This window comes from Hypanus sabinus, chromosome 3 (assembly GCF_030144855.1).
Source record: "Hypanus sabinus isolate sHypSab1 chromosome 3, sHypSab1.hap1, whole genome shotgun sequence".
In the NCBI taxonomy this organism is placed as follows: domain Eukaryota; kingdom Metazoa; phylum Chordata; class Chondrichthyes; order Myliobatiformes; family Dasyatidae; genus Hypanus; species Hypanus sabinus.
The window spans coordinates 179,329,513-179,355,383 of NC_082708.1; the positions used below are offsets into that span (position 1 = coordinate 179,329,513).

Sequence of the window (25,871 nt, forward strand, 5' to 3'; positions counted from 1 at the left end):
TGAGGAAGTAGAGAAGCTACAGAAGGAGTTAGATAGATTAGGAGAATGGGCAAAGAAGCAGTAGATGGAATGCAGTGTTGGGAAGTGTATGGTCACGCACTTTGGTAGAAGAAATGAAAGTGTTGACTCTTTTCTAAATGAAGAGAAAATACAAAAAAAAAAGAGCTGCAAGGAACTTGGGAGACCCTGTGCAGGATTTCTGAAAGATTAATTTCCAGGTTGAGTCTGCGGTGAGGAAGGCAAATGAGACGTAAGCATTCACTTCAAGAGGACTAGAATATAAAAGCAAGGGTGTGATGCTGAGACTTTATAAAGCACTGGTGAGGCCTCACTCGGAGTATTGTGAACAGGTTTGGGCCTCTTATCTTAAAAAGGATGTGCTGAAACTGGAGAGGGGTCAAAGGAGATTCATGAAAATGATTCCAGGATTGAATGGCTTGTCATATGAAGAGTTTTTGATGGTCCTGGGCATGTATTCACCTGAATTCAGAAGAATGAGGTGTGAACTAATTGAAAGCCATTGAATGGTGAAAGGCCTTGATAGAGTGGATGTGAAGAGGATGTTTCCTATGGTGGGAGAGCTGAAGACCAGAGAATACAGCCTCAGAATAGAGGGGCAACCTTTTAGAATGGAGACGAGGAGGAATTTCTTCAGCCAGAGTGGTGAATCTGTGGAATTCTTTGCCACAGGCAGCTGTGGAGGCCAAGTCTTTATGTATATTTAAGTCAGAGGTTGATAGATTCTTGATTGGTCAGAGCATGAAGGGATACAGGGAGGAGGAATGAGATTGGGCTCAGAGGAAAATTGGTTCAGTCATAGTGAAATGGCAGGGCATACTTGATACTTAATTCTGCCCCTAAGTCTTATGGTCTATTGGTTTTATGAACCAAGATACAGTGAAATCCATATAGATAACATTTAAAATTCACAGTAAATTTATTATCAAAGTAGATATATATATATCACCATCTACAACCCTGAGATTAATTTTCTTGTAGGCATAGTCGATAAATCTGTAGAATAATAACTATAACAGAATCAATGAAAGACCATTGAACTTGGGCGTTAAACTGGAATGTAGAACACAACATACTGTGCAGATACAAAAATAAATAAATAAGCAGTAAATATCAAGAACATGAGATAAAGAGTCCTTGAAAGTGAGTTCACTGGCTGTGGGAACTTTTCAATGATGGGGCGAGTAAAGTTATCCTCTTTGGTTTAAGAGTCTGATGGTTGAGGGGTAATAACTGTCCCTCAACCTGGTGCTGTGAGTCCTGAAGCTCCTGTACTTTCTTGCTGATTGCAACAGTGAGAAAAGAGCATGTCTGGGTGGTGGGCGTCCCTGATGCTGAATGCTGCTTTCCTGCGATGGATGTGCTCAGCAGTGGGGAGGGCTTTACCCGTGAAAGACTGGGCCATATCCTCTACTTTCTATCAGATGTTCCATTCCATCAGAGCATTGATGGAAACATAACAGAATGGATCCTCTGTATCAAAACCAGGTTTATCATCACTGGTATGTGACATGAAATTTGGTGTGCTACAGGGAGGTCCATTGTTATTTGTCATCTATATCAATGATCTGGATGATAATGTGGTAAATTGGCTCAGCAAATTTGCTAATGATACAAAGATTGGAGGTGTAGTGGACAGTGAGGAAGGTTTTCAAAGCTTGCAGAGGGATTTGGATCAGCTGGAAAAATGGGCTGACAAATGGCAGATGGAGTTTAATATAGACAAGTGTGAGGTATTGCACTTTGGACGGACAAACCAAGGTAGAACATACAAGATAAATGGTAGGGCACTGAGGAGTGCAGTAGAACAGAAGGATCTGGGAATATAGATACATAATTCCCTAAAAGTGGCATCACAAGGTAAATAGGGTCGGAAAGAGAGATCTTGGCTCATTAGCCTTTATAAATCCAAGTATTGAGTGTAAGAGTTGAAATGTAATGATAAGGTTGTATAAGACATTGGTGAGACTGAATTAGGAGTATTGTGTGCAGTTTTGGTCACCTAGTTACAGAAAGGATATTAATAAGGTTGAAAGAGTGCAGAGAAGGTTTACAAGGATGTTGCTGGGACTTGAGAAACTGAGTTACCAAGAAAGGTTGAATAGGTTAGGACTTTATTCCCTGGAGTGTAGAAGAATGAGGGGAGATTTGATAGAAGTGTATAAAATTATGATGGGTATAGATAGAGTGAATGCAAGCAGGATTTTTCTACTGAGGCCAGGGGAGAAAAAAACCAGAGGACATAGGTTAAGGGTGAAAAGGGAAAAGTTTAAAGGGAACATTAGGGGGAGGTTCTTCACACAGAGAGTGGTGGGAGTGTGGAATGAGCTGCCAGTTGAAGTGGTGAATGCAGGCTCACTTTTAACATTTAAGAAAAACTTGGAGAGGTACATGGATGAGAGAGGAATGGAGGGATATGGTCCAGGTGCAGGTCAGTGGGACTAGGCAGAAAAATGGTTCGGCACAGCCAAGAAGGGCCAAAAGGCCTGTTTCTGTGCTGTAATGTTTTATAGTTCTAAACTTAGCAGCAGCAGTTCAATTCAATACATAATCTAGCACAGAAAAAATAAAAATAACAATAAACAAGTAAATCAATTACAGTATACGTACATTGAATAGATTTTTTAAAATGTGCAAAAACAAAAATACTGTATATTAACAAAAAATGAAGTTGTGTCCAAAGATTCAATGTCCATTTAGGAATCAGATGGTAAAGGGGAAGAAGCTGTTCCTGAATCGCTGAGTGTGTGCCTTCAGGCTTCTGTACCTCCTACCTGATGGCCTACCTTTATATCCTCTCTATGGCCTGAAAATCTTTCCCAAGATATGGTGGCCCCAAATATTAAAATGTGGACAAAATAAATTGTAAATTTTATTCAACAAATCATTTCAGGAAATGTCGCAGAATATTTCTGATGACTAAAATGCTTTTTAGCCGCTACTTTGACAAATTTACTCTGCTGATCCTAAAATAAGTGCCGGAGTTTTGTAAGTCACATTTATTGTTGGAATGTGGTTATGCAACAGTTTACTTCTCGGTTAACCTCACCGCAATGGGTGATAGTCTGGAACGAGGGTGGTGGCGAGTTCCTTTCTCTGAAGTATATAAGTCTCTCTAAAATCATTCACTAGCTAGAATTATTGAACATATTTTCACAAATAGTGCATGTAATCCTATTGAACTTTATTAGAGCAGTATTGAATAAATGCCATCAGGGAGATTGAAAAGTTAGCTGAGTTGTGTCAAAACAACAACCTCTCACTCAATGTCAGCCAGACCAAGGAACTGATCGTAGACTTCAGGAGAGGGAAACCAGAGATCCATGAGCCAGTCCTCATCGGAGGATCAGAGGTGGAGAGGGTTAGCAACTTTAAATTCCTGGGGAGTCTGCAGAGATTTGGCATGACATCAAAAACTTTGATAAACTTCTATAGATGTGTAGTGGCGAGCGTATTGACTGGATGTATCACGGCCAGTTATGGAAAATCCTTTCAAAGGTAGTGGATTTGGCCCAGTATATCACGGGCAAAGCCCTCCTAACCATTATTGTAGGAAAGCAGCCTCCATCATCAGAGATCCTCACCACCCAGGCCATTCTCTCCTCTCACTGCTACCATCAGGTAGAAGGTACAAGAGCCTCAGAACTGGCACCACCAGGTTCAAGAACAGTTACTACCCATCAACCATCATGATCTTAATTCGAACGGATAATTTCACTCACTTGCCCATCCATTCAGATGTTGTGATCTCACTTGAAGGACTCTTTATCTTGTTATTTCATGTTCTTGTTGTTTATTGCTATCTATTTATATTTGCATTTGCACAGTTTATTATCTTCTGAGCTCTGGTTGATCTTTCACTGATCCTGTTATTGTTACTATTATATAGATTTGCTGAGTATGCCCACAGGAAAATAAATATCGGTTGTATGTAGTGATATATATGTTTTCTGACAATAACATCTATTTTGAACTTTTGAACTGCTTTTATTTGACAGCAATATTATACAAGGCCTTATGAGTCACATAATAAAGATTTTGTTGAGAATTGTTCTGAGTCAAATTAAAAACAAGTTAAGACCAGAAACTTCTAAACAGTAATATGGGTTTATTGAGGATAGAGGAACTAGGAATGCAATTTTCATACTACGAATGCTTTCAGAAAAGGCAATTGAATATCAAAATGATGTTTTTTTATGTTTTATTGATTTCACTAAAGCATTTGACAAAGTGCAACATGAAAAATTATTTCAAATTTTCACTAAACTAAGCATTGACGGCAGGGACCAACAACTGCTTCAAAATTTATATTGGAATCAAATGGCAGTGGTAAAAATTGATAATAATATAAGCAGTTGGACTAAAATTCAAAGAGGAGTTAAACGGGGATGTGTTGCCTCACCAGAATTATTTAATATCTATAGTGAAATGATTCTCAGAGGAATAGAAGACCTAGATGGGCTAAAAATTGGAGGCGTTAACATCAACAATATAAGATATGCAGACGATACCACCCTAATAGCAAGTGCTGCAGAAGACCTACAGATCCTCCTAGACAAAGTAGTACAAACAAGTGCAGATTTTGGTCTAATCATCAACTGTAAAAAAACCAAATGTTTAGTAATAGCAAAACAGCAGGATACTCCCAGCTGCCAATTGTACATCGGTAAACAAGCGATTGAACAAAAGAGCAGCTTTCATTACCTTGGTAGCTTTATATCACAAGATGCTAGATGTAAAGTAGAAATAAAAAGAATTGCCATATGCAAAACCAACTTCCAAAAAATGAAACCCATTTTTACCAATAGACACATTTCTATGACAAGGTTTAGGCTATTAAAATGCTACATCTGGTCAATCTTGCTGAATGCTTCTGAAACCTGGACTATAACACCAGAACTCCAAAGAAACTTAGAAGCAACAGAAATGTGGTTTCTTAGAGGAATGCTGAAAATATCATATAGAGATAGGGTAACTAATGAGGCAGTGCTCCGACGTGCCCATATAAAAAGATCTTTAATGAGAACATTAAATGAGAGGAAACTTAAATTCCTGGGCCATGTCATCAGAAAGGAAGAAACAGAACGCCTTACATTACAAGGCTGTATGCCTGGGAAACAGGAAAGAGGAAGGCAATGAAGAAAATATATGGGCACTGAGAAAGAACTAACAGATCCAAGTGTGCGAGATATCATTGACGCTGCGTGGGATCGTTCGATGTTGAAAGCCATGATTGCCCAAGCATGTAACGCGCAAGGCACATGAAGAAGAAGAGATTATACAAGGAATACATGGCTATTAGAAAGGAAGTAATAAGGATTTATTAAGAACTAAGAGGGTAGGTTTACCTGCAAAGTTCTAATAGGTGGGACTTTTTTTCTGTTATCGAGAAGCTTGAGGTGACCTAAGGATTTTCCATTTAATTTGTTTACTTGTACAATATGTTCTTAGTAGCTACAACAGCATATCCTGTGTTTTTATTTTCTTTTATGAATTGGTGAAGTAGTCTATTATTGTCACATTTACTGAGGTACAGTTAAAACAAAGCTTTGTTTTGCATGCCTTCCATAAAGATCATTTCATCACATCAGTGTGTTGAAGTAGTACAAGGGAAAACAATGACAGAATGCAGAATAAGGTGCTGCAGTTACAGAGAAAGTGCAGTGCAGGCAGACAATAACGTGCAAGGCCATATCAAGTCCACCTTATTAAGGTCATAGAGAAGTACAGCACAGAAACTGACCCTTCGGTCCATCTAGCCCTATGCTGAGCCATTTAAACTGCCTACTCTCACCAACCCACACCAGGACCTTAGCCCTCCCATCCCCCTACTATCCCTGTACCTATTGCACAAGGGGACAATTCAATAAGCTTACTACAGTATATCCTTAGATGTTGGTTGTTAACGTAAATGATGCATTTCACTGTGTTTCCACGTAAACGTGATGACTAAATCTGAATACGAATCTGAAGCCATTCTAAACTATATTTATCACGCCCTAAAAAGAAACAATATGATTCATGTATATTTTAATTTCTCACTTAAACTTTTCAAAATCTAAGGAATTTTCACTTCAGAAAAGCTTAACTACATTCTGTTGTGGTTGTCCATCAATCTGACCTCTACCTCGCGATAGCCAAATGTCACCTCACACACACATTTCTTCGTGCTTGCCACAAGCCTGGGAGGTCACTATTGGACTTTAGATCTATTATTTCTTCATCACTGACCTCATTTCTATTTCCCACTACAGCTTCTAGCCCCATAGTCCTTCGTAACTCCAAAGCTATTTTTCAAGTGTTGGAACTTGATTATTTTCCTCTAGGATTTTACTAGGTTACATTTGGCTTTTTTTTTCCAGAATCAGCTTACTAGAAATTACAGAAACATCCTTTTTCCAGTTCAGATTCAGCACTTGCAGGTGACACCTCTAAAGGTCTCCTTGACACTTTTGGCTTAGACATAGAAATACAACTATATTCCAGAAGGTGATGAATCTGTGGAATTAATTTTACTCAGACAACTGAGGAGGCTAAGCCATTGGGTATATTTAAAGTGGAAGTTGATGGATTTTTGATTGGTAAAGGTTTCTGGGAGAAAGCAGGAGAATGAGACTGGGAGGGAAAATAAATCAGTCATGATGCAATGACAGAGCAGATTTGATGGGCTGAATGGCCTAATTTTACTCCTAGGGGATATACTGGTGGAGTTCAAATTCTATTGAATTCATTGTCTTCAGTCCCAGAAACAAACAGTTTTAGGCAGAAAATCTTATCAGGCGGAAGCAGTAGCGGCTCTTTTGGAACCATGTCAACACAGCCAAAACAAAGCAAGCCAGACTCTTTGCTTTCCGATCCATTCTACTGCAAGATACTGCACCTTCTATTGCAAGCACCACTGAGCGAGACTGCATTCCCACAGGACCTTCAGTCAACAGCGGTATGTGGCAAGCCACATAATAGCTCTTACATTAAGAAGATTATTATATACTGTCATATTGTGAAAAGGTTAAGGGTTTATTGTCTTGTTCTAGTTGTCATAGGACATGCTGGCTTTGGAGAGGGTCCGGAGGAGTTTTATGAGAACGATCCCGGGAATGAAAGGGTACACGGAGTGTTTGATAGCTCCAGCACTGTACTTACTGGAGTTTCGAAGAATGGGGGGGGGGGGGGGGTGGTGGCGGGGGTTATCATTGAACCTTATTGAATACTGTACTGAAAGTCTAGATAGAGTGGTGGAGAGGACATTTACCATAGTGGGGGAGTCTAGGACTAAAGGGCACAACCTCAGGACATCCCTTTGGAACAGAGACGAGGAGGAACTTCTACAGCCAGAGGGCGTTGAATCTGTGGAATTCATTGCCACAGACGGCTGTGGAAGCCAAGTGATTGGGTATATTTAAAGTGGTTGATAGGTTTTTGATTAGTAAGTGCATCAGATGGTACAGGGAGAAGGCAGGAGAATAATAAATAATAAATTAGACATGATAGAATGGTGGAACAGATTCAGTGCTCTCATGCCTTATGGTCTTACAGTCCTTGAGAAAGTGATAGTGAGCCATCTTCTTGTCCTTGTGATGAAGGTGCTCCTACAGGTCTCTAGGATTGAAGAGAAAAATAGATTTTGTTTAATTGCATTGTGCTTGTTGGCAAGTGCTCGGATGGTAATGAGAAGGCATAGATATCTCCTGCTCCGTGGTAGCTGTGAGAAGATGGCATGGCCTAGATGGTGAGGACCTTTGATGATAAGTGTTGCTTTCTGAGGCAGGACATTAGGTAGAGGATGCCTCAGGAAGGTGGCATCCAACAGTAAGGATGTTGGCCACCCTGGATGTGCTTTCTTCTCATTACTATCAACAGGAAGAACAGCTCCTTATCCACCACCATCAGGTTATATAATAGCTCTTACATAAAAACAATCTGTTTTATGCCCATGTTATTTGCCCTTGAAAAGGTAATAGGGAGCCATCTTCTTCCTTTCTCTAGAATTGAAGAAAAACAGATTGTCTAAATGTGATGCGCTTGTTGGCAGAATCTCAGATGGTGACGAGGACATATACAGGAGACAGATCAGCTGGTTGAATGGTGTTGCAACAACAACCTTTCACTTACTGTCAGCAGGTCCAAGGAATTGATTGCGAACTTTAGTAGTCAAGAGAACACAGGTCAATCCTCAATGAGGGCTCACTGGAGGAAAGGGTGAGCAACTTCAAGTTCCTGGGCATCAACATCTCCAAGGATGTCTCCTGGGCCCAACACATTGATGCCATCACAAAGAAGGCATGGCAGTGACTCTACCTCATTAGGAGTTTGACAAGATTTGCTATGTCACCAAAGACTCTTGCAAATTTCTATGGGTGTTCAGTGGAGAGCATTCTAACTCATTCGATCGCAGCAATTCACAGGACCACAGGAGACTGCAGGGGGTTATAGACACATCCAGCTCCATCATGGGTACCACCCCCCACCCCCCCACTATCAAGGACATCTTCATAAGAGGGCAGCATCCATCATTAAGGATCTAGGACAGATCTCTTCTTATTGCTACCATCAGGGGAGAAGTATAGGAGCCTGAAAACCCTCACTCTATGTCTTGAGGACATGTTCTTCCCCACTGCCATCAGATTTCTGAATGAACCATGAACTCGTGAACATTTTCTTTACTTTTTTCTCTCTCTATGCACTATTAGCTTTTTTTTTATATTTCTCGTTATAACATATAGTAACTTTTTATGTATTGCTCTGTGAGGCCCTCGGTTGGTCAGGGTTGACCAAGGGTGTTGCATCCTGTCTGTCTTTGTGATACACAAGTCTGGGCAAGCTGCTGCCCACGTAGCAGGCTCCCACTCTCCACGCAGCAGATGAATCTAAAGGAACGGCAGAGACTGATAGCGCCTGGCATCAGCGGCATTGTGGGAGTTGCCAGTCAGTGGTGAACTCAACATGGGACTGTCTTTGGGACTCCAGCTCCAGATTTTTCCTCGGGGTTTACTCCCGAAGTGCTCCCCCATGAGTGGGTATAGCCGTAAGGCAGTGGACGTTTGAGATCAGAGTTTTCCTTCTCCTAGCTAAAATGGTTGCTGAGCCCCAAATACCTGGAAAGACTAGTTTTAAGGCTCCTTTGCCCCTTCTCCTGCCAGTAGAAACAGTTCACCAGGTTGTGTAACTAAACCGCACATGAAGGCTTGGAGCTGGACATGGTTGTCAGAGGCTATTTGGGACACACACCACTGCGAGCATTTAATAAGTAGTGGGACCTTACCCCACTACAAACTCCCCCCCCCCCCACCCCCATGGCTAAACAACCTTAAAGAACCATTACTTTTGCCACAAAAGAGAATCTGGTTTATTGTTAATGATAATAAACCTAAATGTGATGCAAGCACTCAGACATCATGTTATCAGGACAGAAAAACATCCAATTTAAGCACGCAGGTACAGCAGGCAGTGAAGAAAGCTAATGGCATGTTGGCCTTCATAACAAGGCGAGTTGAGTATAGGAGCAAAGAGGTCCTTCTGCAGTTGTACAGGGCCCTGGTGAGACCATGCCTGGAGTATTGTGTGCAGTTTTGGTCTCCAAATTTGAAGAAGGACATTCTTGCTATTGAGGGAGTACAGCGTAGGTTCACGAGATTAATTCCCGGGATGGCGGGACTGTCATATGTTGAAAAATTGGAGCGACTGGGCTTGTATACACTGGAATTTAGAAGGATGAGAGGGGCTCTGATTGAAGCATATAAGATTATTAAGGGATTGGACACACTAAAGGCAGGAAACATGTTCCCGATGTTGGGTGAGTCCAGAACCAGAGGCCACAGTTTAAGACTAAGGCGTAGGCCATTTAGAACAGAGTTCAGGAAAAACTTTTTCACCCAGAGAGCTGTGGATCTGTGGAATGCTCTGCATCAGAAGGCAGTGGAGGCCAATTCTCTGGATGCTTTCAAGAAAGAGTTAGATAGAGCTCTTAAAGATAGTGGAGTCAAGGGATATGGGGAGAGGGCAGGAACGGGGGTACTGATTGTGGATGATCAGCCATAATCACAGTGAATGGTGGTGCTGGCTAGAAGGGCCAAATGGCCCACTCCTGCACCTATTGCCTATTGTCTAGTTGCATTCAGTTCTGTTCATCACATTATGGGAAGGATGTGGAGGCTTTGGAGCGGGTGCAGAAGGGGTTTACCAGAGGGCATTTTGTATACAGACAGGTTGGACAAGCTGGAATTACTTTTAGTGGATTGTCAGAGGCTAAGGGGTAGCCTATCTGAAGTTTATAAGATTATGAGAGGCATTCCAGTTGGTACACCTGGTATCTCTTTTGTACCCTCCCAGTGTTGAAATCTCTAATACTAGATGGATGCATTTAAGGTAGGATGGGCAAAGTTCAAAGACCTGTGGGGCAAATTATTTAGAAAATCAGAGTTGGTGGATGCCTGGAGTGGGCTGCCAGAGGAGATGGTGGAGGCAGAGGTAATAGAGGCAATTAAGAGGCTCTTAGATAGGCACATAAATATGGACTATGTGCAAGCAAAATTAGATGTTGTGAGCTTAATCAGTTCAGCATAACATCGCAGACTACAGGTAATACACACAAAATGTTGAAGGAACTCAGCAGGCCAGGCAGTATCTATGTAAAAGAGTAAAGAGTCAACATTTTGGGCCGAGACCCTTCTTCAGACTTATTCCTGTGCACCACTGTTCTGCGTAGCGGTTAGCGCAATGTTGTTACAGCTCAGGGTGTCGGAGTTCGGAATTCAGTTCCAGCGCTGTCGGTAAAGAGTTTGTATGTTGTCCCAGTGGCTGCATGGATTTCCTCCAGGTGTCCCTGATTCCCCCCACAGACCAAAGATGTACTGGTTAGTAAGTTAATTGGTCAGTGTAAACTGCCCTGTAATTAGGCTAGTGTTAATTAGGTGTGCAGCTTGTTTGGCTGGAAGGGCCTGTTCCTCGCTGTCTTTCTAAATAAGTAAACTCTGAGGAGTCAAAAATAACTTAGCCCATCACTCAATGATTTCCTTTCTACAGCATGTTACGTTAGATGGTATCAGCTGTCCCCATACCTTTACAAATCACTGATTGACATATTTAACATTCAGTCACCAGTCTTGCTTCCTTCTGTGTTTAAGGAAGTGATGACAGGAAGTTTAAAAAAATTTTTTAGTTAAATTAATGTGATTTCAAATGAACTGCCTGAGAAATGCCGGAGCAGATTCATCGGGAACTTTTAAAAGGAGATCAAATGAGTGTTTGTGCAATAAAGTTGCATGAGCTTGGGGAAGGAGAAAGGATGATGGAGACAACACACACGAGGGAGGAGGATGAGGGATGATAGGGAAAACTGGATAGTTACAGCAAAGAGCCAGTCAAAACACAAGAGGCCAAACAAGCATCTTCTGTTCTGTGTAATTTTCTGGTTATCGTTTTTCCTCCTGTTTAGCATCACTAAAATCCCCCTCATCCTTCCCAGGGACCTTTCATATGAATGGCCTGATACACTACTGCTGCTCAGGGCAGCAATGGAGGTCCTCCATCTCTAGCTGTCCGGCAGTGTCCAGGGCTTCCTTCATCACACCGGTAGCTTCCTCTCGATTTTCACTAATGCAAACCCCGGCTGGAGAGTCGGGAGTATCGTCGCACACAGATGCAGAAGGACTCCTCGATGTAATTTCAATAACAGTTTTGTTTGAGCAGTCGGGGTTCTAGCCCTGATCCAAACCCCCAAACCTGGAGGGCTGATGGGCCACTGTTAGTCTGACTTCTACCCTTTGACCTGTTTGGGTGACCTAACAAGAGCCAAAGCACAAAGCCCTGACTCCAGCCAACATAGCTCTCCAGCACACAAATCTCCAAATCATGACAAGGTTGTGGTCCTCTTGAGGGTTTCAGTGGCCTAGTGTTGTCTTAAAATGGTCAATAATTTTATCTTAACCATGTGTGAGGGGTATAGGCAGGGTCAATGTAAGCAGGCTTTTTCTGCTGAGGTTGAGTGAGACGAGAACTGGAGGTGATGGGTTAAGGGTGAAAGGTGAAATGTTTAAGGGGAACCTGAGTGGGAACTTCTTCACTCAGGGTGGTGAGAGTGTGGAATGAGTTGCCAGTGGAAGCGGTGGATGAGTGATTGATTTCAACATTTAAGAGAAATTTGGATAGGCACATGATTGGGAGGGGTACGGAGGGCTATGGTCTGGGTGTAGGTCAATGGGAATAGGTGGGATGCTAATTTGAAACATACTAGGGGAACCTAAGGATCTGTTTCTGCGCTGTAGTGTTCTGTGACTTTATAACCATAACAATCATTTGGACACTTTCTCGATCATTATTTCTGGGTTCTTGCACTTCCTTTGCCTTTACTTTAATATTTATTGCTCTGAACACGTGGTGACATGTGCGGGTGGCCCCCAACCGCATCCTGAGATGAGTTGGTTGTTAACTCAAATGATGCATTTCACTGCAGGTTCTGGTGTATATGTGATTAATAAATCTGAATCTGAAGTATTTACTTATACAACTGTTAAAGCATTTTCAGACAAGCTGTGAATGGGAAGTTGTTCTACAAATTAAATGTCCGGGTTGAAAAGTGGCACAAATCTGAAAATTCACCGAAGCCAACACTGCAGGTAATCTAAAAAGCATAAAATGCTGCAAGGTTAGATAGCATCTGTGAAAAGAGAAAGAGAAAGAGTTCAAAGAGTCAGAACAGCTTGTGTGAAATATTGAAACATACAGTGAAATGCATCAGTGATTCAATGGTTTAATTTAATATCGGAATGAATACAGTGTACAACCTGAAATTCTTACTCTTCGCAGATGTCCACGAGACAGAAAAAGACCCAAAGAATGACAGAAACATCAAAACCTCATCCTCCCCTTCCCAAGCAGCTGCAATAGCATCAACCCTCCCCCCACTTGCTCCAGCAAAAGCACCGAGACCTTCCCTCCACCAAGAATGCAAGAGCAAAGCCCCCAAACAGACCATGATCTAGAGTCCATCAGAAAAACTAATACCCCTCCCAACACTTCAGTATCTCAGACATGCTCCCTCTCACTAGCAAGGACAACCAACCAGAGCGGGAGACCAGTAGCTTAACTACACAGATGGAGAATATGCCGGGCACAGCCCACAAGTATTGTACAGGTCTGAAATATTTATTCTTCCTTTCTAAAGTTTAGTTTAGTTTTTCATATGTGCATCAAAATAACCATGTTTACAAATGGCGTCATTTGTGTCAATGGCCAATACAGTCCACCAGTGTCACTACACTTCCGGCACCATCATAGCATGCCCACAACTTGCTAACCCTAACCCGTACGGATTTGGAATGTGGGAGGAAACCTACACGATCACGGGGAGAACGCATTGAACTCCTTACAGACAGTGTCAGGAACTGAACCCTGATCACTGTCGCTGCAGAGTGTTTTGCTAACCATGATGCTGATGTGCCACCCAGTGTCAGGATGTTTTATGAAGGGTGTATATTAAACGTCAAATGCCTGCCATACAATATCCAGACATTATTTAAATAATTAAAGTGATGACAAGTCATCGGCATCCCTGGAGATACTGCTAAAGTCTTCCAGAGTCTTTCAAAGTCTTCCAGAGGATGCATTAACATTCTTACTATGTAAACTTCCTAGCAGGAGACAAGGGGGACAAGCAACTACAGATGCTGGAATCTGGAGCAATAATCCACTGGAAGATTTCAAAATCAGAATCAGAATCCGATTTAACACCACTGCCATATGCCATGAAATATGTTGTCTTGTGGCAGTAGTAGCTAACCACAAGAGATAGGAGCAGAATTAGCACATACCCTGGATATGTACACTCATGACAATAGACTTGAACTTGTTACTGAAGCCTGTTGCAACAGTCAACAGAACAAACCAGAATCAGGTTTATTATCACCTGCACGTGATGTGAAATTTGTTAACTTCGCAGCAGCAGTTCAATGAATACATAATATAGATGAAAAAAAAACAAAAGAAAATAATAATAAGGGATAAATAAAGTAAATCAACGTGGCTTTATTGTAAACCTACTGCCCACCCCATCACCTACCCTCGCACCTCTTCTGGAGTTCTAACATACTTAAATACCATTAACACAATAGCTGCTGGAAGACACGCAAAGTGCTGGCTCAATTGACCTGAAATGACCTGTTGAGTTCCTCTAGAATTTTCTGTGTGTTGCTCAAGATTTCCAGTGCCTGCGGAATCTTGTGTTTAAAATATTAACTCTGCTTATTTTTTATATATCATAAATCCAACTATCTCTCATCCAAAACTTTTGTTCAACCTTAAATGTTTTGAACTTTTGTTCAACCTTAAATGTTTTGAACAGGCAGTAACGAAGGTCAAGGGTAACTGAAGTGTGAAGCTCCCGTCTATGAATAGAATCCGTAATCAAGGATTTTGGCTGCCAGTGGCATAGTTTACATTTGATAGCATTCTAATTACTCCCTGAGAGTGAAAAAAAAATGATGGTGAGCCTCCTTGAACTACTGCATCATTCTGCAGTGAATTCCAGGACTTAGACACAATGATGAGATAGAAAAGGTGATACACAAGTACGGAGATAAGTGAAAAGCTTTTGTGGCATACCATCCAGACAGATCACTCCAAGCATCGAGATAGAACAAAAGAAAAACAAAACAGAAGGCAGAATATAATGTAGCACACACAAAACGAAGCAGCACTGTTTTTCTTGCACGTTTTTTAATCTATTCAATATATACATTCTGTAATTTATTTATTTATTTCTCTTTGCTAGATTATGTATTGCATTGAACTGCTGCTGCTAAGTTAACAAATTTCATGTCACATGCCAGTGATAATAAACTTGATTCTGATTCTGACAAAATGCTGGAGGAACTCAGCAGTTCAGGGCAGCATCTACGGAGGATACTGGAAAGTCAATGTTTCCGGTCAAGGTCCTCCTCAACACAAAATGTCAGCCATCCGTCTCCTTCCAAAAGTACAGCCTACCCTGCTGCGTTCCTCCAGCATCTTGTGTGTGCGCTACTTCCAAGTTCCAGCCTCTGCCAAAATTCGGGTTTGCACCATACAATGAGGATGGTTCCGGGAATTAAATGGTTAATGTATGATGCATGTCTGATGGCTCTGGGCCTGTATCACTGGAGTTTAGAAGAATGAGGGGGAATCTCATTGGAAGCTATCGAATATTGAAAGGCCCTAGATAGAGTGGATGTGGAGATTGTGGAGAGGACGTTTCCTATAAGGTGGGAGGGGAGGGGTACCTTGAACCAGAAGGCACACCCTTAGAATAGAGGGATGTCCATTTAGAACAGAGATAAGGAAGAATTCCTTTAGGTAGAGGGTGGTGAATCTGTGGAAGTCATTGCCACACACAACTGTGGAGGCCAAGTCTTTGGGTAGATTTAAAGCCGAAGTTGATAGATTCTTGAGTAGTGAGGGTGTCTGAGGTTATGGGGAGAAGGCAAGAGAATGGGGGTGGGAGAGATAATGAATCAGCCATGATGAAATAACAGAGCAGACTTGATTGGCCAAAAGGCCTAATTCTACTTTTGTGTCTTATGGTCTAACATGCAGTTGCAGGTAGGGCACGAGGGCCATGATAAAGTTGATTAGATGAGATTAAATTTATTAGATTAGAGATTAGATCAGTTTATTTGCCACACGTACATCAAAAATTAAAGTGAAATGCGCGTTTTTGTCAATGACCGACACTGGCCAAAGTTGTGCTGGGGACACCCCAAGTGTCGGTATACTTCTGCCACCATGGCCTGCCCACAACATATTAACCCTAACCCGTACACCTTTGGAATGTGGGAGGAAACCGGAGCAACCGGGAAAGAGAGATCAAGAATTATCTTTAATATAAGCAACATCTGTTCAAGAGACTAGTGGTATCTAATTTATGATTGTGTGTGAACTGGAGGGAGAATGTTCAAGTGGTGCTTTCCCACTCACTGATGCCTCTGGCAGCCCAGTGTTAAAAGTCACTGATCTGGGAGGTGCTATTTATTCCGATGCTTTAATAGATGAAACACAACGTAAATAGAGTGCACTGAAGTTCTACATAAATTTACTATCAAAGTAGGTAAATGCCGACATACACTGAGGTTTGTTTTCTTGCAGGAATTCACAGTGGAGCAAAGAAATACAATAAAATCAATCAAGAACTACACACAAGACTGACAACCAGAATCAGATTTAATATCACCAGCATATGTCGTGAAATTTCTTAACTTGGTGACAGTGGTACAATGATAAATATAGAGGAAGAAAAACTGAGTTACATAAAGTAAATATATGTCTCCTAAATTGTTAAGTTAAACTAAGTAACGAAAACAAACAGAAATTTTTAAAAAAGTAGTGAAGTAGTGTTCATGGGTTCAATGTCCATTCAGAAATCGGATGGCAGAGGGGAAGAAGTTGTTCCTGAATTGCTGAGTGTGTGCCTTGAGGCTTCTGTATCTCCTTCCCAACAATAACAGTGTGCAAAAGAGGACAATATGTGCAAATACAAATAATAATAATAAATACAGAGATTATAAAAGATCTATCAAAATATCATCCTATTACTTGTTTACAAACTATATATAAAATAGTAACATCATGTATCTGGCAACTAATCACCACTCACCTAGATAACGACAATATGCTTACAGAAAGGATACTGTAAAGGTATGAAAGGATGTGAAGAACAACTGATAATGAATTCCATAATTCTAAACCAAGCACAGCAGAAAAGCAGAAATCTTCCACATTTCAATATGAAAATTGGGTATCAAATTAGAAGCAATGAAATGAGCTATACCTGAACACACCTTCTATACATGGGTGATGTGAAATTATTTACTCCTTCGTCAGTTAACACTATCCAGATCGGAAGGGGGAAGAGGAATAAGACATCAAAAATCTACACAACAGTCAGATGAAACTTCGAAGGATATACTTCCATTAATGAAACAGGAATCAGGACTCCATGCATATGCAATTCCAATATGAAGTATACACCACTAAATTTAAATGAGCCCACAATCCTGAAGAATGAAGACATTTCCATTATTGAAGAAAAAGTTAACCAATGGACGACCATGACCCTCCATGGAAGACATCCCCACAAACTGAGCAGACTAGATGGCAATAAGGAAGCATCAAATGCCTGGCTCAGAGTTGGAGACCTCTTCCCAGAAACAGAAGGAATCCTCGGGGCAGTACAGGACCAGGTGGTTAACACAAAAGAATTATCAAAAATACATAATAAAAACAAAAAAAATTCAAGATGATAAATGTAGAAAATGCTGAGAAAAACCAGAACCAGTCCAACATTACAGGAAAGAATACCAGTTTAACACAATCTGATTACTTACATAGACAAAATCAAGTGTCAGACATTCAAGTGGTAAAGCTTGCTTTAAAATACATACTCATAAAATAAATCAAATAAATAAATACAAGCCTGATCCAGTTTTAGAATCAGAATCCTACAGATTATATTATGACTGATCAAATTATATTACGAACAATTACAGATAGGACAATCCATAACAATTGTCCGGATATAATAATGCTACAGGATAAATAAGCAAGAACAACTTATTTATCAGATATCACCATTCCAAACACACATACATACAGAAATCAGTAAGTGAAAAACACCAGAAATATGCTAATTTTTTTTAGCATGTCACACCAGACAGTCAGACATTCTTGTCTGGCGTGTGGTGTCAGGATCGGTCTCCTTTTGGATTAACCAGGTCACGAAATGAACATTCCTGACTCGACCCTTGTATTTTTTACGAGGCCGAGTGGCTAGCTCGACTCTCAACACGGCACGGATGGAAAGCGTGCTCAGAGGTGGCCTGACTTGGATTCGAACTCAGGAGCCTTTGCTCCGGAGTCCAGCGCTGATGCCATTGTGCCACTAGCCGGCCCGTGCTGAATTAAAAGAGGAAATGGAAAGACTTTGGAACATGAACAAGGTATTCATTGTCCCGATAGTAGCATCTACAAATGGTGACATCCCAAAGGCACTACACAATAGCTTTAAACTCAGGGCTACACAGTAATATCTATGTAACTCCTCAGAAAGCCACAATACTGCTAGAATAGTCCGAACGTTCCTAGCAATTGACAAATGAGCGCATTTGGTTACACTTGTACTTCAGGTTTTATCAGTTTGAGCTGAGAAAAAGAACTAAGTAACAATAATAAGAAGAAATAAGTAAATAAATAATATTGAAAACATGAGTTGTAGACTCCCTGATAGGTTGTGTTGCAGTGAATGAAGTTATCCACTTTGGTTCAAGAGCCTGATGATCGATGGGTAATAACAATTCCTGAAACTGGTGGTGTTGGATCTAAGTCTGCTGTACCTCCTACCCAATGGCAGCAGTGAGAACAGAGCATGGCCTGGATGGTGAGGTACACGACGATGGAGGATGCTTTCTTTTGGCCATGGTCCTTATAGATGTGTTCGATGGTGGGGAGGGCTTCTCCTGCAATGGACTGGGCTGTAAAGAAGGAGTGTTGTGAACAAAGTGGATGAGCTTAGAGCATGGATCAGTACTTGGAGCTATGAAGTGGTGGCCATTACAGAGACTTGGATGGCTCAGGGACAGGAATGGTTACTTCAAATGCCAGGTTTTAGATGTTTCAGAAAGGACAGGGAGGGAGGCAAAAGAGGTGGGGAAGTGGCACTGTTGATCAGAGATAGTGTCATGGCTGCAGAAAAGGTGGATGCCATGGAGGGATTGTCTACGGAATCTCTGTGGGTGGAGGTTAGGAACAGGAAGGGGTCAATAACTTTACTGGGTGTTTTTTTTATAGGCTGCCTAATAGTAACAGGGATATCGAGGAGCAGATAGGGAAACAGATCCTGGAAAGGTGTAATAATAACAGAATTGTCGTGATGGGAGATTTTAATTTCCTAAATATCGAGTGGCATCTCCCTAGACCGAGGGGTTTAGAAGGGGTGGAGTTTGTTAGGTGTGTTCAGGAAGGTTTCTTGACACAGTGTGTAGATAAGCCGCAAGAGCAGAGGTTGTACTTAATTTGGTATTGGGAAATGAACCTGGTTAGGTGTCAGATCTCTCAATGGGAGAGCATTTTGGAAATAGTGATCATAATTCTATCTCCTTTACAATAGCATTGGAGAGAGATAGGAACAGACAAGTTAGAAAAGCATTTAATTGGAGTAAGGGGAACTAGGTGGCTATCAGGCAGGAAATTGAAAACTTATATTGGAAACAGATGTTCTCAGGGAAAAGTACAGAAGAATTGTGGCAAATGTTCAGGGGATATTTGTGTAGAGTTCTGTATAGGTATGTTCCAATGAGACAGGGAAGTTATGGTAGGGTACAGGAACCGTGGTGTACAAAAGCTGTAATAAATCTAGTCAAGAAGAAAAGAAAAGCTTACAAAAGGTTCATAGAGCTAGGTAATGTTAGAGATCTAGAAGATTATAAGGCTACTAGGAAGGAGCTTAAGAAGGAAATTAGGAGAGCCAGAAGGGGCCATGAGAAGGCCTCGGTGGGCAGGATTAAGGAAAACCTCAAGGCATTCTACAAGTATGTGAAGAGCAAGAGGTTAAGACGTGAAAGAGTAGGACCTATCAAGTGTGACAGTGGGAAAGTGTGTATGGAACCGGAGGGAATAGCAGAGGTACTTAATGAATACTTTACTTCAGTATTCACTATGGAAAAGGATCTTAGTGATTATAGTGATGACTTTCAGCAGACTGAAAAGCTCGAGTGTGTAGATATTAAGAAAGAGGATGTGCTGGAGCTTTATGAAAGCATCAAGTTGGATAAGTCGCCAGGTCTGGATGAAATATACTCCAGGCTACTGTGGGAGACAAGGGAGGAGATTGCTGAGCCTCTGGTGATGATCTTTGCATCATCAATGTGGATGGGAGAGGTTGTGGAGGATTGGAGGGTTGCAAATGTTGTGCCTTTATTCAAGAGAGGGAGTAGAGATAGCCCAGGAAATTATAGACCAGTGAATCTTACCTCAGTGGTTGGTAAGTTGATGGAGAAGAACCCGAGAGGCAGGATTTATGAACATTTGGAGAGGTATAATATGATTAGGAGTCATCAGCATGGCTTTCTAAAGGGCAGGTCATGCCTTACGAGTCTGATTGAATTTTTTGAGGATGTGACCAAACACATTGATGAAAGAAGAGCAGTAGATGTAGTGTTTATGGATTTCAGCAAGGCATTTAATAAGGTACCCATGCAAGGCTTATTGAGAAAGGAAGGAGACATGGGATCCAAGGGGATATTGCTTTGTGGATCCAGAACTGGCTTGCCTACAGAAGGCAAAGAGTAGTTGTAGACAGGTCATATTCTGCATGGAGGTCAGTAACCAGTGGAGTGCCTCAGGGATCTGTTCTGGGACCCTTACCCTTAGTGATTTTTTATAAATGACCTGGATGAGGAAGTGGAGGGAGGGGATAGTAAGTTTGCTGATGACACAAAGATTGGAGGTGTTGTGGATAGTGTGGAGGGCTGTCAGAGGTTACAGTGGGACATTGATAGAATGCAAAACTGGGCTGAGAAGTGGCAGATGGTGTTCAACCCAGATAAGTGTGAAGTGGTTCATTTTGGTAGGTCAAATATGATGGCAGAATGTAGTATTAATGGTAAGGCTCTTGGCAATGTGGGGGATCAGAGGGATCTGGGGTCTGAGTCCATAGGACGCTCAAAGCAGCTGTGCAGGTTGACTCTGTGGTTAAGAAGGCATACGGTGTATTGGCCTCCATCAATCGTGGAATTGACTTTAGGAGCTGAGTGGTAATGTTGTCCCTGGTCACCTCATTTGGAGTACTGTGCTCAGTTCTGGTCACCTCACTACAGGAAGGGGATGTGGAAGCCATAGTAAATGTGCAGAGGAGATTCACAAGGATGTTGCCTGGATTGGGGAGCATGCCTTATGAGAATAGGTTGAGTGAACTCAGCCTTTTCTCCTTGGAGCGACGGAGGATGAGAGGTGACCTGATAGAGGTATACAAGATGATGAGAGGCATTGATTGTGTGGATAGGCAGCGGCTTCTTCCCAGGGCTGAAATTGTTGCCACAAGAGAACACAGGTTTAAGGTGCTGGGGAATAGGTACAGAGGAGATGTCAGGGGTAAGTTTTTTACTCAGACAGTGGTGAGTGCATGGAATGGGCTATCGGCAACACTGGTCAATGCAGATACAATAGGGTATTAAGAGGCTTTTAGGTAGGTACATGGAGCTTAGAAAAATAGAGGCCTATAGGTAAGCCTAGTAATTTCTAAGGTAGGGGCATGTTCGGCACAACTTTGTGGGCTGAAGGGCCTGTATTGTGCTGTAGATTTTCTGTTTCTATGTATCCACTACTTTTTGTAAGCTTTTACTTGCTTGTGCATTGGTGATTCCATACCAGAATGTGATGCAACAAAACAGGATAGTCTCCACTGTGCATCTATAGAAATTTGTTTACCAGTGCAGTCTGTTGAACTGATATCAACTAAATTGATTCCAACTACAAACAGAGTAGATTTATATGAAGTTAGCAACAACTTGTTCAGGCACAACTAATGTGCCTGAAACATTACCTCCTCCTGTTCATTAAAGAACTGACTAGAGGAGCATTACTACTCTTAAGAAATATTGCAAAGGTACATCCATTTCTATCACATAATGATACTGAAAAACTTATTCACATCTTTATATTGAATAAACTAAATTACTGTGATGCACTTTCTACTGGTCTTCCAAAGCAATCTATTGACAAACTTCAACTCATTCCGAATGCCACTGCCAGAATTTTTATGAAAACCAGGATGAGGGAGCATATTACTCCCATCCTAACTACTCTGAACTGGCTTCCTGTATCTTTTAGAATTTGTTTTAAAGTTCCTTCACTCGTTTATGGAGCTCTCAATGGTCAGGGTCCGATGTACATCACAGAATCACTTTTGTTTTATAATTCTACCCAAGCTCTCAGGTCTTCTTCCTCCAGTCTCTTAAATTTAAACCATCTCCCTCAAAAGATAACTGGCAGGTCAACTTTTTTCAATTAAGCTCCTAAACTGAGGAACTCAATAGCGAAAACGATAAGGGACACAGACTCAGTTGACACTTATAAAGCAGCTCAAAACCTATTTATTTATCCTTGCTCTTAACTGACATCTTTTGTCTTTTACTTTCACGATTGCATTTTATCCCATTGTATGAAAATACTCTGTAAGTAAGTTATTATTATTAAAGTCTATGATCTGCATACTTAATTGAATTTTAATCTTTGTGCCTTGGTGATTAGCATGGAAACAATAATTCAAGATTCAAGCTTGTTTAATGACATTTCCCGAACACCAGTGTAAAAGAGAACAAAATCATTGTTACTCCAGATGCAGTGTAGCATATACAAAAATACCACAGGATAAGAAACACAATAATAATAACACAAGCACAATAGAACGCAAAAGCAAGTATGTAACATTGAGGCTTTATCAAGCACTGTTGAGGTTTCACTTCATGTACTGTGAGCAGTTTGGGGTCCTTATTTAAGAATGTATGTGCTGATGTTGGAGAGGGTCGAAAGGAGGTTCACAAAAATGATTTTGGGAATGAAAGGCTTATCATATGAAGTGTTTGATGGCTCTGGGCCTGCATTCACTGGAATTCAGAAGAATGGCCTCATTTTAAACCCATCGAATGGTGAAAGGCCTTGATAGAGTGGATATGAAGAGGATGTTTCCTGTGTTGGGCAAGTCTAACTAAGACCAGAAGGGACAGCCTCAGAATAGAGGGGCATCCTTTTAGAACATAGATGAGGAGGATTTTTTTCAGCTGGAGGGTGGTGAATCTCTAGAATTCATTGCCACAGATGGCTGTGGAGGCCAAATAATTTAGTATATTTAAGGTGGATAGATTCTTGATTAGAAAAGGTGACAAAGTTACAGGGAGAAGCCTGGTGAATGGTGTTGAGAGGGATTTTTAAAATTTTATTTTATTTAGAGATGTTGCACAGTAACAGGCCTTTCTAGCTCAATGAGCCTGCTCTGTCCAGTTACACTCATGTGACCAATTAACCTCCCAACCTACATGTCTTTAAAATGTAGGAGGAAACCAGAGCAGCCAGAGGCAGCCCACGCAGTCACGAGGAGAATGTACAAACTCCTACAGACAGTGGCAAGAATTTAACCTGGGTTGTAGGTGCTGTAATAGTATTACAGGACCATGTTTACAATCAACCATCAATGATGGAATGGCAGAGCAGACTCAATGGCCTAATTTTGCTCCGGTGTCTAAAGGCAGGTTGCTCTGGATACGAAGACAGGAAACCTGTACAAATGGGGAAATCATGACAACAGATTGGTTCTGTTGCAGGTTGAGAGGCTTGGAATTTATAAATTTCAAAGTAAATTCATTATCAAAGCACATATATGTTACCATATAGGTTTCATTTTCTTGTGGGCATGCTCAATATATCCATAATAGAATAATAATCGTAATAGAATCAGTGAAAGACCACACCAACTAGGCATTCAACCTGTGTGCTAAATACAACTAATGTGCAAATACAAAAAAAATTAATTATAAGCAATAAATATTGAGAACTCTTGGGATAAAAACTCTTGAAAGTTATTGCATATGTCATGAGAAAGTTCAGTGATGGGGCATAGCGAAGTGGTTAAGGTGTTGGACTAGTGATCAGAAGGTTGTGAGTTCAAGCCCCAGCCGAGGCAATGTATTGTGTCCTTGAGCAAGGCACTTAACCACACACTGTTCCAGTCCACCCAGCTGAAAATGGGTACCAGCAAAATGCTGGGGGTTAACCTCATGATAGACTGGTGTCCTATCCGGGGAGGGAGTCTCATACTCTCAGTCACTTCATGCCACAGAATCAGGCATAAGCACTGGCCTGATGAGCCTATAAGGCTTGGGACAGACTTTAACTCAGTGATGGGGCAAGCGAAGTTGAAGAGCCTGATGGCTGAGAGGTAATAATTTGGTGGTGTGGGTCTTGAGGCTCCTGTACCCCCTTCCTGATGGCAACAGCCGGAGGAGAACTTGACTTGGTGGTGAGGTTCCCTGATGATGGATGCTGCTTTCTTGCGACAATACTCCATGTAGGTATGCTCAATGGTGGGGCGGCCTTTACCCATGATGGACTGGGCTGTCCCCATCACTTTTTATATGATTTTCCATTCCAGCGCATGGAAGTTTCCACACCAGATGCTGACGCAGACTGTCGATATGCTCTCCACTGTACATCTATAGAAATGTGTTGAAGTTTTAGATGTTATGTCGAATCTTCTCAAACACCTAAGGAAGAACTGAACTTGCATGCTGGGCCAAGGTCAGCACTGAAATGATAACACCAGGGAATTGAAAGTTGCTGACCCTCTTCATCTCTGATCCTCCAACGAGGACTGGCTCGTGAACCTCCAGTTCTCTCCTCCTGAAGTCAATAATCAGCTCCTTGGTCTTGCTGACTTTGAGAAAGAGGCTGTTGTTATTATACCACTTAGGCAGGTTTTCAATCTTCCTCCTACAGTACTGTGAAAATGTCTTGGGCACATATATATAACTAGCGTGCCTAAGATTTTTGCACAGAACTGTACATCATGTCTTTCCAGTCACTAAATAACACTTACGAGGGGCAATTGATATGTTTGTGGCCTAAGGTAGAAGGAGTCAATTTTAGAAAACCTAGCACATTTATTTTTCCTACATTTACACACTTAGTCCAGCGGTCGTGGAGCATAAGGATCCCTTCTTTGTGGAGGCAGGCACCTTGTACCTCCAGAAGTGGTCCACAGCATGGGGTGATTGGTAACTTCTTAGCCTAAGGTAGGAGATAATTTATTAACTTCAATCTTTCTTGATAATCACTCAAAGAGTTGAACTGCATGTGCATATACCGAGAGCTGTATAACTCATCCCCTTCTACCTTAGGGCACAAACTTATCAATCACCCCTGCTGTGGACCACCTGGAGATCCAAGATGCTCTTGTTACATGCACATACAGTTCAACTCTTTGAGTGATTATGCAGAAAGTGTGAAGTTAATAACTCATCTCTTTCTACCTTAGGCCACGAACATATCAATCACCCCTGCTGTGGGCCACTTATACAAAGAAGGGATCCATATGCTCCATGACCACAGGACTAAGTGTGTACATGTAGGAAGGGGCTATGTTGAAAAATAAATGTGCTAGGTTTTCTAAAATTGACTCCTATCTTAGGCCACGAACTTATCAATCACCCCTCGTAATACTACAGAGCTAATATAAAGCTAAATACTCATTTATGTTTCCCAACCACCTTCCTATTTTAACCAATATATAGAATTGTGCACAAATCTGAGGCACCCTAGCTACATGTATGTGCATTAAATTTTGCACAGTACTGTATATGCTGATTTATCACTACATTTGATTCAGCCTACGACAGTGACGTTGTTAGCAAACTTGAAAATGCCATTGGAGCTGTGCTTAGCCACACAGTCATAAGTGTAAAGCGAATAGAGCAGGGCACACAGCCCTGTGGTGCACCTGTGCTGATGGAGATCATGGAGATGTGGTCAATCCTAACTGACTGGGTTCTGCACGTGAAGAAATCAAGGATCCAATTGCACAAAGAGGAGTTGAGGCCAAGGGCTTGAAGCTTACTGATTACCTTTGAGGGACGAGGGTATTGAATGCCGAATTGTAGTTGATAAAGAGCATCCAGATGTATACATCTTTGCTGTCCAGGTGTTCCATGGTTGAGTGAAGAGCCAATGAGATGGTATCTGCTGTGCTTGCAGGCAAAATGGAGTTGATCCAAATTGCTTCTCCAGCAAGAGTTGATCATCAACCTCTCAAAACACCTTATCACTGTAGATGTAAGTGC

General features: G+C 41.4%; 1 protein-coding gene across 5 annotated transcripts in view; it reads left to right on the forward strand.

Moving 5' to 3' along the window:
• slc4a11 (solute carrier family 4 member 11) overlaps positions 1–25,871 on the forward strand; it is a 284,841-nt gene that overhangs the window by 41,883 nt on the left and 217,087 nt on the right. The window contains exon 2 of one of the 5 annotated variants that reach the window (XM_059965724.1): positions 12,823–13,150. The exons of the other annotated variants lie outside the window; for them this stretch is intronic. Within the exon in view, the coding sequence (XP_059821707.1) occupies positions 13,048–13,150 (103 nt within the window). The 5' untranslated portion in view covers positions 12,823–13,047. The remainder of the gene's footprint in view (positions 1–12,822; positions 13,151–25,871) is intronic. 5 annotated transcript variants of the gene reach the window in all.